The sequence below is a fragment of the Rhinatrema bivittatum genome, chromosome 5 (assembly GCF_901001135.1).
Source record: "Rhinatrema bivittatum chromosome 5, aRhiBiv1.1, whole genome shotgun sequence".
Taxonomy (NCBI): domain Eukaryota; kingdom Metazoa; phylum Chordata; class Amphibia; order Gymnophiona; family Rhinatrematidae; genus Rhinatrema; species Rhinatrema bivittatum.
The window spans coordinates 227,244,972-227,257,245 of record NC_042619.1 but is presented as its reverse complement, the minus strand read 5'-3'; the positions used below and the strand labels follow the sequence as shown (position 1 = coordinate 227,257,245).

Sequence of the window (12,274 nt, the reverse complement as noted above, 5' to 3'; positions counted from 1 at the left end):
TTACCCATGAAAACCTTCTCCGGTACGGGTACCTCCCCAACATCCTCTTCAGTAAACACTGAAGAAAAGGAACCATTTAATCTTGCTGCGATGGCCTTATCTTCTCTAAGTGCCCCTTCAACCCCTCAATCATCTAACGGTCCAACTGACTCCCTCACAGGCTTTCTGCTTCGAATATATTTTAAAAAGTTTTTACTGTGAGTTTTTGCCTCTACAGCCAACTTCTTTTCAAATTCTCTCTTAGCCTGTTTTATCAATGTCTTACATTTAACTTGCCAACGCTTATGCATTATCCTATTTTCTTCTGTTGGATCCTTCTTTAAATTTTTGAATGAAGATCTTTTGGCTAAAATAGCTTCTTTCACCTCCCCTTTTAACCATGCCGGTAATTGTTTTGCTTTCTTTCCACCTTTCTTAATGTGTGGAATACATCTGGACTGTGCTTCTAGGATAGTTGTTTTTTTGTTTTTTTTTTTAACAATGACCACACCTCTTGCACACTTTTTACCTTTGTAGTTGCTCCTTTCAGTTTTTTTCTAACAATTTTTCTCATTTTATCAAAGTTTCCCTTTTGAAAGTTTAGCACGAGAGCCATGGATTTGCTTACTGTCCCCCTTCCAGTCATTAATTCAAATTTGATTATATGATGATCACTATTGCCAAGCAGCCCCAACACAGTTACCTCTCTCACCAAATCCTGTGCTCCACTGAGAATTAGATCTAAAATTGCTCCCTCTCTTGTCAGTTCCTGAACCAATTGATCCATAAAAATGTCATTTATTCCATCCAGGAACTTTATATCTCTAGCATGTACCAATGATACATTTACCCAGTCAATATTGGGGTAATTGAAATCTCCCATTACCGCACTACCAATTTGGTTAGCTTCCCTAATTTCTCTTAGCATTTCACTGTCCGTCTCACCATCTTGACCAGGTGGACAGTAGTATACTCCTATTACTGTAGTCTTCCCCGACACACAAGGGATTTCTACCCATAAAGATTCAATTTTGTATTTAGTCTCATGCAGAATGTTTATCCTGTTGGACTCTATGCCATCCCGGACATAAAGCGCCACACCTCCTCCCGGATGCTCCTCTCTGTCATTGCGATAAAATTTGCACCCCGGTACAGCACTGTCCCATTGGTTATCCTCCTTCCACCATGTCTCTAAGATGCCAATTAAGTCTATGTCATCATTCACTGCTATACATTCTAATTCTCCCATCTTACTTCTTAGACTTCTGGCATTAGCATACAACATTTCAAAGTTTGTTTTTTGTTTGTATTTTCATTCTGCTTTTTAATTGATAGGGATAAGTTAGAATTTTTAAGCTCAGATGAGTTTTTAGTTACAGGTACTTAGACTACTTTTCTTATTATTGGAACCTCACTGTCAGGATGCCCTACTTCTAATGCATCATTAATATCCTTTGAAGACACCTCTCTCCGATCCATGCGCTGCTGAGCTTGTCAGCTTTCCCCTTTGTTCTAGTTTAAAAGCTGCTCTACCTCCTTTTTAAAGGTTAGCGCCAGCAGTCTGGTTCCACCCTGGTTAAGGTGGAGCCCATCACTTCGGAAGAGACTCCCCCTTCCCCAAAAGGTTCCCCAGTTCCTTACAAAACTGAATCCCTCTTCCTTGCATCTTAGTCTCATCCACGCAATGAGACTCCAGAGCTCTGCCTGCCTCTGGGGAACTGCGCGTGGAACACAGAGCATTTCAGAGAATGCTACCCTGGAGGTTCTGGATTTAAACTTTCTACCTAAGAGCCTAAATTTGGCTTCCAGAACCTCCCTCCCACAGTTTCCCATGTCGTTGGTGCCCCCATGTACAACGACAGCCGGCTCCTCCCCAGCACTGTCTAAAATCCATTCTAGGTGACGCGTGAGGTCCGCCACCTTTGCACCAGTTAGGCAAGTTACCAGGTGAACCTCACGCCCACCAGCCATCCAGCTGTCTACATTCCTAATAATCGAATCATCAGCTATGAAGGCCGACCTAACCTTTCCCTCCTGGGCAGTAGGCCTTGGGGAGATATTCTCGGTGTGAAAGGACAATGCACCACCTGGAGAGCAGGTCCTTACTACAGGATCCTTTCCTGCTGCACCAGGTTGATGCTCTCCAAACATGAGATCTTCTTCCTCCAAGGCAGCACCAGGGCTGCCATTCTGAAGTTGGAACTTGGCTACTATGTCCCTGAAGATCTCATCTATTTACCTCTCTGTCTGCCTCAGGCAGCATGGGTTTATCAGAGGGAGACCTATGTCAGACAAACTGATTGATTGATTTCTTTGATTAGGTGACCTGAGAATTAGTTCAGGAAGGATGCTGAATGTGGCATACTTAGATTTCAGCAAAGTTTCTGATAAAGTCTCACATTGGAGGCTCACAAATAAACTGAGCAATCTAGGCGGCCAATGCAAAAAGCTGGGCATTAAGTGTGCACTGAAACTCTGCGCACAGTTTAATGCATAAGCTAATTTTTTTTTTAAACTCCCGAAGCAGTAAGCTAAAAATGTTAATTCACTGGGTTTTAAAAAATGCACACAAACCAGAAAGTGTGCGCAAAGGCTTTGCGCACAGCAAAATATGATATGCGCATAACACATGATTTATGTGTATCTAAACTTGTTCATGGAAAAAGCACAGGACATGGTTGCAGAACATAAGGGTAAAATTAAGTTATCAGCTGGGTCTGTCTGGCAGGCTGCAAGTATAGCAATAACTAGAAGTCCTAGCACAAACGCAGGTGGCTCACATAGGCTACATAGAGGACCTATCCGCTTCTTCCACTGACATTCTTGGTGACCTTGAGCAAGTCACTTTATTTCTTGTTGCCTTAGATACTCAGACTGTAAGCTCCTTGGGGCAGGGAAATTGGCTTTTAATTTTAGCCTTTGATTCGTTTGTGTAGTGCAGTACATGGGTGCTAGAAGTGGATAAGCGGGGAGAGTTGACTAAGGTTCAATGCAGAGTTTGTATTGTTTTATTGAGGGTAGGGGTGATGTGGGTTGAATGTGGGATTGCTGATTTTTGGAATATGGGTAGGGGTTTTTTTTTGGGGGGGGGGGTTGTTTGATTGTATATTCATTTTTAGGTTTTGTTAACCACTTGGGGAATACTTGATTTTAAGCGGTATATCAAAGTTTAATAATGATAAAAGATGGTCCAGAAATACAGATTTTAATTTAATAGTTGTTTTTAAGTAAGGCAACCTTGTTTGCTCCTGTGGCGTGGCTCCACCTGGAGATTCAGCTGCATTTCAATTTGTGGCAACCAAAATTATTTCTTGCACCCAAACTGGGGGAAAAAAAAAAGTACTGTTGCAAAGCTTTATGGTCAGATATTGGGGGGGGGGGGGGGGGGGGTGAGTGCTGGGTGTAACAAGAAAAGGTGATCTTGTAAACTTATACTACTCGAGATGGGAGAGTGCGAAGAAGAGGAATGACAATAACCGTCCCAGGTAAGAAGCGATAATTTACAAGTGATCGCATTCTGCGGCTGGCAGCTGGGACATAGCCTCAGCATTCTGAAGAGGAAGAAATGGGAAGACTGGATAAGTCAGAGGCTCTTTCTGCTGTTTTCCCTGCAATGCTATTATGATTGCTGGGCTCACTGCAGACAACGAAGTTATTTTAAGCTCTCAGTAACAAGTGTTGATAAGGTCCTGCAGTTCATTTTATGCATGGTCTGCAAATACAGCCGCTCGAATCCAGAATTTGTTGTACCACTTTTTTTTTTTTCAGGTATAAGTTTCTGCCCCCTGGGGGTGCTCACAGTCTAAGTGGGTATTTAAGGCAATGAGAAATAAAAGTGATTTGCTCAAAGTCGCCAAGAATGACAATGGAAGAAGCAGGATCAGAACGCTGGATTCACCGATTTCACAGCCTGCTGCTCTAACCACTAGACCATTCCTTCTCTATTGTGGTCCTAAGCAAATAATTAAGGGAACTAACTACAGACGTTATGTTTGTTTTAACTGCCATTGAATTATCTACAAGTCTACCTACCCCACCCCATGCGGTTGCTTTAATTTATCCTAATATGCCTGTTTTAGGTTGTTAACTACTGAGTGTCATTATATACAGACAGCATGTTACTGATCACTATGAGCTGCTTTCTGAAGCCAATGATTTTATAGCACTTTTGTAAAAGACTGGTTCTGGGAATAAAACATCACAGGGAGTCTAACCAGACAGCCCCCCCCCCCTCGCAAGAATTATCCAAAAAGCATGTCTATACATGAGCTTTCTGGACCCAACACAAGTCCACATCACCACATGGCTTCAACAGCTCTCACGTGCAGCATCATCGCTGGACACTTTTGTGCTGGCCCAAGAAACGTTTATCGCGGCCTGCAGAGAGAATTAAGAACATTACATATTTTCCCAAGAGTACTGGAGGGGATTACATTTTCCTAAGGGGCTACGGAGTCCACACTTGGCACCGACAGGAGAATCTTCACAGACTTCTGAGAAATCCTGCGCCAGAGGGGTCGCTTCTGCCTACACCTAGGCTTGCACAGCATCGCATCCTACCCCAGGCTGCTGCGGTGCGAAAACAGAACAGCCTGTGCACCTTCTACTAAACCGTGACACCCCTGTCACCTTAAAAATCCGAGCACAACAAAATACAGTTCATCCACTTACATGCACCACCACTTTCACTCTGTAAATGTATTTCAGATTGTGTGACCCCCATCAAATTCAGATGCATTACATTTATATTTTTAACAGCCTTAACAGTCGGCCTTGAGAAGGAAGAGAGTTTATTGAAAGGTAAGAATTTGACATTTAACTCTGCAGTGCAATACGAAAAAAAAAAAAACCCCAAAAAAAAAGGCGCCTAAGGCTTCCTCACTAACCTATTATCTAGTGACCTGCAGTGACTGTTTGTATAGTTTCTCCTGGCCAGGCATGTAATTACCGTTTCAGTACAAAAACAACCTGTGTGTGTAATTTAACATTTATAAACTTAAAATGGTGCTAGATAATTTACAAAAACAGCCAAGCCAATGTCATGTGAATCCCACAGCAACACTTCCCTTCTTCCCCCTATCCCAGACTCCCTACTTCCAAGGCCCAAATTAGGGGGAAAGAATTAGAAACCCATGAGGAGGAGCTTCTGATGCATCTGCAAGGCCTGAAAGAACTCCAAACCCCCCCCCCCCCCGTGTTTCTTTATGCAACAGAGAGACTTTTCCTGGGATGGGGGTGGACGGCAGGGTTAACCCCCCCCCCCCTCCATGTTTCTTTATGGAACAGAGAGACTTTTCCTGGGATGGGGGTGGACGGAAGGGTTAAACCCCCCCCCCTCCATGTTTCTTTATGGAACAGAGAGACTTTTCCTGGGACGGGGGTGGACGGCAGGGTTAACCACGCTTCAGCGAGAAGCAAACAAAAACCAAAAAATGCTCCAACTGTCCAATTTCTTCATTCTATTCAGTTGTTAAAATAAGTAACCACGAATCGAGAGACACCCAAGGAAAGCGGAAAGCAGCGCTGGGTTGTTTTTTTTAATCTCCATTTGATATAGACAAAGGAGAACTAGTTTTATTCCCTTGATGTAGATAATTCCTAAATGTCTTTGGCATACATTACCGCTGGCCTGGATGCTAAAACCCTCTCCAGTGCATGCTGCTGAGTGAGAATCCCAAGAATACCAATCAGTTATCACACATGTAAAAAAAAGGAGGCTTATCATATCCCCAGGGAAAGAATGAAATTGATTTATAATAAAGAGCATACAAAGAATAGTTACTGCAACTGAGTACTGTCTCTCTTCCCCCCACCCCATGCACGTCACACAACCCTTCCTTGGGGGGATATGATAGAAGTGTTTAAAATCATGAGAGGTCTAGAACGGATAAACGTGAATCAGTTATTTACTCTTTCGGATAATAGAAAGACTAGGGGGGACTCCATGAAGTTAGCATGTGGCACATTTAAAACTAATCGGAGAAAGTTCTTTTTCACTCAACGCACAATTAAACTCTGGAATTTGTTGCCAGGGGATGTGGTTAGTGCAGTTAGTGTAGCTGGGTTTAAAAAAAGGATTGGATAAGTTCTTGGAGGAGAAGTCCATTACCTGCTATTAATTAAGTTGACTTAGAAAATAGCCACTGCTATTATTAGTAACGGTAACATGGAATAGACAGTTTTTGTGTTTCCCAGGTCATTATGGCCTGAATTGGCCAGTGTTAGAAACAGGATGCTGGGCTTGATGGACCCTTGGTCTGACCCAGTATGACATGATCTTAATGTTCTTCTTATGTTCTTAAGATAAAGAAGCTGCTTGCCCGAAAAAGGGATTTCCTGGAAGCAAAACTGAAAGTGGCCAGGGCTATGGCCAAGTTGTATCTCCTGCCAGAGGACATCATAGAGCTTTGGAAGCTTCCAAAGGTGGATATGGTGGTATCGGTGGTGACTAAGAAGGCAACCCATCCCTGTGGTAGGGTCAGCAGCTTTGAAAGATGTCCAAGACCGGAAGCTAGAGATCTTGTTAAAGAGGCTGTTTGAAATCGCGGTGCTGAGCCAGAGTGGCAATCATCCTAGAATCAGTCCTTTTGCGGGCGCAGATCAAATAGGGATGGTTCTAGCCAGGGAAGTGGTGGAGCCAAGTCCGCCCAATGAGGCAAGGCCAGTCCACCCCTCGATACCAACTGTAGGAGATCGGTTGACTTTTTTTTTTTTTTTTTTTTTTTTTTTACAAGGAGTGTGCTAGGATCACATCGGATCAGTTGGTGCTTGTCCACTAAGATTTGTTCATTGTCTCCCCCTGCTCATAAGAGAGGTGTGGCTGGGGCCTGGGCCCGAGCCATCTCCCCTTTTGTTGACCAGGTGGACGGTAGTATACTCCTATCATTATAGTCTCCCCAACACACAAGGGATTTCTACCCATAAAGATTCAATTGCACATTTAGTCCCAGACATAAAGTGCTACACCGCCTCCCGGGTGCTCCTCTCTGTCATTGCGATATAATTTGTACCCCGGTATAGCACTGTCCCATTGGTTGTCCTCCTTCCACCATGTCTCTGAGATGCCAATTAAGTCTATGTCATCATTCACTGCTATACATTCTAATTCTCCCATCTTACTTCTTAAACTTCTGGCATTAGCATACAAACATTTCAAAGGTTTTTTTTGCTTGTATTTTCATTCTGCTTTTTAATTGATAGGGATAAGTTAGAATTTTTTAGCTCAGGTGAGTTTTTAGTTACAGGCACTTGGACTACTTTTCTTATTATCGGAACCTCACTGTCGGGATGCCCTAATTCTAATGCATCATTAGTATCCTTTGAAGATACCTCTCTCCGAACCATGCGCTGCTGAGCGACTGTCGGCTTTCCAATTTGTTCTAGTTTAAAAGCTGCTCTACCTCCTTTTTAAAGGTTAGCGCCAGCAGTCTGGTTCCACCTTGTTTAAGGTGAAGCCCATCTCTTCAAAAGAGACTCCCCCTTCCCCAAAAGGTTCCCCAGTTCCTTACAAAACTGAATCCCTCTTCCTTGCACCATCGCCTCATCCATGCATTGAGTCTCCGGAGCTCTGCTTGCCTCTGGGGACCTGCGCATGGAACAGGGAGCATTTCAGAGAATGCTACCCTGGAGGTTTTGGATTTAAGCTTTCTACCTAAGAGCCTAAATTTGGCTTCCAGAACCTCCCTCCCACATTTTCCTTCAGCAAAGGGAAGGCGTTTACCCCCTCGTTGTCGGAATCCTCCTGCGCAAACTTGATCCCCAGTTCTTCAGGACCTGGGCGATGAGAGGTTGCAACTCCTCCTTACGGAATAACCTGACCACCCTAGAGACATCATCCGCATCTGGGTCACCACCCACCACCAGGTCAGCCACAGAATCCGCGCCCTGACTAGTGCCCTGGTCAATATGTGGATCCCCCTGTGGATTGTTGCCAGAGTCTTCAGAGGAGTTCTCCTCCACTCATGATTGATCTAGGACCAAGAGGCGAAGAATGCCCACCGACCTTGAAGGTGCCTCAGCTCGAGGCTTCTTAGCCATGCTTTGAAATTTCTGGGTGGCTGACACTTACCCGCCACTTCCTTCTTGGCGAGGTAGGCCTCATGCAATAACAATGGAAAATCCATTGCACTCCCCATCTTCTGCAGCTGCTAGGTCCTCCCCCTGGTTCCACTGGCACCTCTCCACCTTCTCCAGACTCCTACTGTACTGGAGAAAGCGGGGAAGGGGAATCCCTGCACTCCCTATCCACGGCAGGCCTCCTGCCACGTGCAGCCAAAATGGGCACCATTTCCTTCATTCCCCCCCCCCCCCCCATCTCCTGAGTAGGACCTGTAGAACAGGTGCAGCGTCTGCATGCTAATCTCTCTGCCGAGGCTCCTTCACCACCAGAGTCACAGCTGGTGCAGAGAAGGGCTGCACTGAGGCAGGCCCAACAGACTTTCCCGCGCTCTGCGGCATGACTAGTGACGCGGCCTGCGGCTAAAAGTAACCCTGAGCAGGAGAGAAAAGCAGACGACGTCCCAGGCGCTGAAAAAACAGCAAGAGCAGCATGCACTTCCCTGCTCACCTCGAAGTTGAGTTGACTGCCACTGCCGAGAGAAAGCCTACCCGATGCTTTCCTTAAAGAAAGAAAGAAAAAAAAACAAAACAAAAAACAGCCCCTGAGCAGCCCAGAAAAACAAAGGGAAGTTATACTTTCCCGTTTCTGGGTGATCCTGGCTGCTGCAGAAGGCCGGACTGGGTGAGAAGGCCTCAGGGGGAACGAGGGAACCAGGCCTCTTGGCTTTCCCTCCCCCTGGAAATCAAGTGTAGAGTCTGGCCGAGGATTTCCAACCCCCCGCACACCTGGCTGAACCAGAGGGTTGGCCCATGAAGGAACCTAACACCTCTGTGAGCACAGTCTTCACGTCTGTCTTCTTTCTAAACTTATATTTTTTTTTTTTATTATTTTTTTTTTTTTTAACTAAGTTCAGACTGCAGGTTTGCACCCCTACCATCTGGAGACAGAAAAATACTGAGGGATTGCAGGTGGCACTCTCGGTTAAGTAGCAATACCTGAAAAGTTTTTATTCTTTGCCTCCATCTGTGGTAGGAATGCAAAACCCACTTGTCTAGTCTTATCTGGGGAATGAACAGGAATTAATTTTTTTTTTTTAAGCATTCACAATTTGTGTAGTGAGGAAACCATGTAAAAAATTTAAGACTGCAATGAAAATTTCCAATTGGAAAGTTAGTTTTGGCATCCACTAGTAATCTGGACCACGTACACACCTGCCAGGAAAAGGAAGGAGTTTCATATCATGATATGGCCAATTACAACTATTATCCTCTCAAGGCAGATAAAATGAGTTCCCACTGTCTGTTTACAAAGCACCATGCAATGCTAACATCTCACATGCTGAAGGGCTCACTGATCCTAAGCCTGGTCCTCAGGCAGTCTGGTTTTCAGGACATCCACAGCGAGTAAGCAAGGAATGTGTGTTCATGTACACTGCCTCCCATTGTATGCAAGTGTGCCTCATGCATATTCATTACAAATATCTTTAAAACGCTACTGGCTGGGCAAACGCTACTGGCTGGGCAGGTCCCCCAAAGACCAGCGATAATGCCATCAGTTATAATGGAATCCAGTCTCTGCGTGTCTTGAGCCAGATTTCAATTTTCAAACTGGAATTGAAAACTCATTCCCCCCCCCCCCCAAAATTTCTGCCTTCTCATAGTAGGGGGGGGGGGAAAATTGAGGGCACCATGCAAGTCCAGGCAAAAAACACGTTTTTTGCAGACTGTGATGCTTTTGTTAAAAAAAAAAAAAAAAAAAAAAAAAAAGAGATACAGAATAATTTTAGAACCCCCCCTCTTCTGTCTGAGGAAATGTTATAATCACACATATAAACGGTCACGGAATTTTTTCTGTTTTACAATCTGATTCACAACCCTAAAGATAGCTGATGCATTCAGTACAGATTATATGGTTGCGTTTCAAAAATTCTGCATTTGTTACTGCATTAGCAAGTTAATGTGTAGACACCACGAAGCGAGGTACCTGTACAAACTGAAGAAGGGAGATGCTAACAGCAAAAAAGATCAAAAACTGTGAATCAATGCTTTTTTTTTTTTTTTAAATTAAACTTGTTTGGGTAAGACCCATTTACCAATTATACACAATTGTCAAACAGCTAATGGATATGATACTAAAGGGAGTGCATGGAAAACACTTAGCTGGGAATACAAAACATTTCCAAGCTCAGGATTACACTAAACTCACAACAATAAAAGTCACTGAATATTTTAAGGTCCATAAAAGCCATCAAAAACAAGCAGCCTTGCTGTGTGCGCGTGTGGATAAATGTGTGCATTTACAGACAAGCACATGCGTACATCAAAAAATCAATTTTTGCCAGTTGCTTCTACAAGCACTGAATGTTTATTCTAAAGTATTTGTTAAAAGGGCTTTGGTGAAGGTTTAGTTTTATCCATAGACTATTCATTATATCAACAGTTTTGTTTAACTGATAACTGTTTTCCGTGTCCATAATTAGGACTATAACACCTTCCATCCCTCAGGATTTCAAAGTGCTTTAACGAGGGACTACTTTTGAGAAGGTATGTAGCTGCCCTTCCCTGACAAGTGTTTGCGTTTTGCCGGTCCCGTGGGCAATGACACCATTCCTCCTGTGCCTACAACATGGGATGCCACACACACAGCCTGCTCTGCACACTTTAAAGATGCTCCCACAGTATTCTGCATCTCCCGACAAGTTTAAAATACTAATCATACGCTGTTGGGGTAGCTGTATTAGTCTGGTGTAGCGAAAAAAAAAAAAACCAACCCCAAAAATACACAAGAGGTGTGATGGCACCTTGCAGACTAATCAATTTATTGAGGCAGGAGCTTTCGAGGACCAGAGTCCTCGTTCTTTTCCTACAAACAGTATCCCAATAGCGTTTTACCATCTGGTGCTTCAGAACCATCGAGGTGCACGGATTAGCAGCACTGTACAAAATACATGAAAGCAGGGAGATGAGAAGGAACAAAGTTATTCTCCAGCAAAGGCTGGGTACACAGAAGCCTGGGGGGAAAAAGAAAATGAAGTAATCAACCCTCAGGGCTACAGAGCACGTGCTGGAACCATAAATTAGGAGGCTCTTAACTCGCCTCTCAGCGTTTCTCCCAGCTCACGGTTCGAAGTTCTAAAAAGTAGCACCACACCTTCTCCCCTCCTCTGCTGAAGATCTCTGGAAAATGGGGATGCTGACCCAGATTTTGATGAGTCAGCATTGATTCAATGGAAAAGGTCTTAGTTCATAGCTTATTAACATTAGGAGGACACACACAAGGTGCTGCACCATACCTGAGTATAGTATTTCCCATCACGCTTCAGGACTTTCATTGACAGGTCAAGAATCAGTCGCAAAAACTCCCAAGTAGAATCTGTATTTAAAGCATAGATTAAGATATACCTCGTTCACATTGCAAACTCTATTTAACGGCATGTGCATTTAAAATCCACAAGAACATAACAGTTAAGAAATTTAACAGTCTAAATCTCTAACTTGCAGTAAAAAAAATGCTGCTCTTGCCTGATTATGGGTTACCCAGCTGGCTCTATTTTATTTTTGTCATGGCAAGCTGATCTAGCCCTGGTTTTGTTCCTGCTTCTCTTAGGGAAATCCACACATTCAAAGACCGTGCTTATGAAGCATCTGAGCACGATGCAAGCAAAATTCAACATGCTCAAGTCGTTAACAGGTTGAGCAGGGCAGTGCTGTGGCACACCAGCTGCGTTGGCATCGGAATGCAAATTATCCATAACATGCATAAGTTCACCTTCTTCTGGAGATGTGGAGATAGGAACAGCAGTCAGATCATTGATTACATAGTCGAACATCTGTCCGTCTTTAGCATACCTCTTCAACACCGGGATGCAATCCTCTACCAAAACCTAAAACAGACAAACCACAACAACAACAACAAGCATTAAGCGCTACAAACGTGGCATCAGGGCAGGAACCGGAGACCAAAGATTTACGGCAACCGCTCAGCTCGCCACATCATAGCCGATTCCATAAATAATTACTACTACTACTACAAACGGACTGGCAGCGGGTGTCAGCAGGAAGCACCACCCACATTATTTGGACAATAGAAACCTACGCTGTACTCAACGCTCAGGAACAGGTGTTAAATGAAAGTAAATGAGGTATAGGAGGAGGGGGTAGGGGAGGGTTCCTTCCAATAGTCACCACTTTACTCAGATGAGCTGGTGACGGTGACCTGAAACCCTGAAAAGACAGG

General features: G+C 44.0%; 1 protein-coding gene across 1 annotated transcript in view; it reads right to left on the bottom strand.

The window, feature by feature from the left end:
* The window catches only part of SMS (spermine synthase), a 147,992-nt gene that overhangs the window by 33,326 nt on the left and 102,392 nt on the right, over positions 1-12,274 (bottom strand). The window contains exons 8-9 of the mRNA XM_029603399.1: positions 11,807-11,921; positions 11,331-11,410 (exon numbers count right to left, since the gene is read on the bottom strand). Of these exons, the coding sequence (XP_029459259.1) occupies positions 11,331-11,410; positions 11,807-11,921 (195 nt within the window). The remainder of the gene's footprint in view (positions 1-11,330; positions 11,411-11,806; positions 11,922-12,274) is intronic.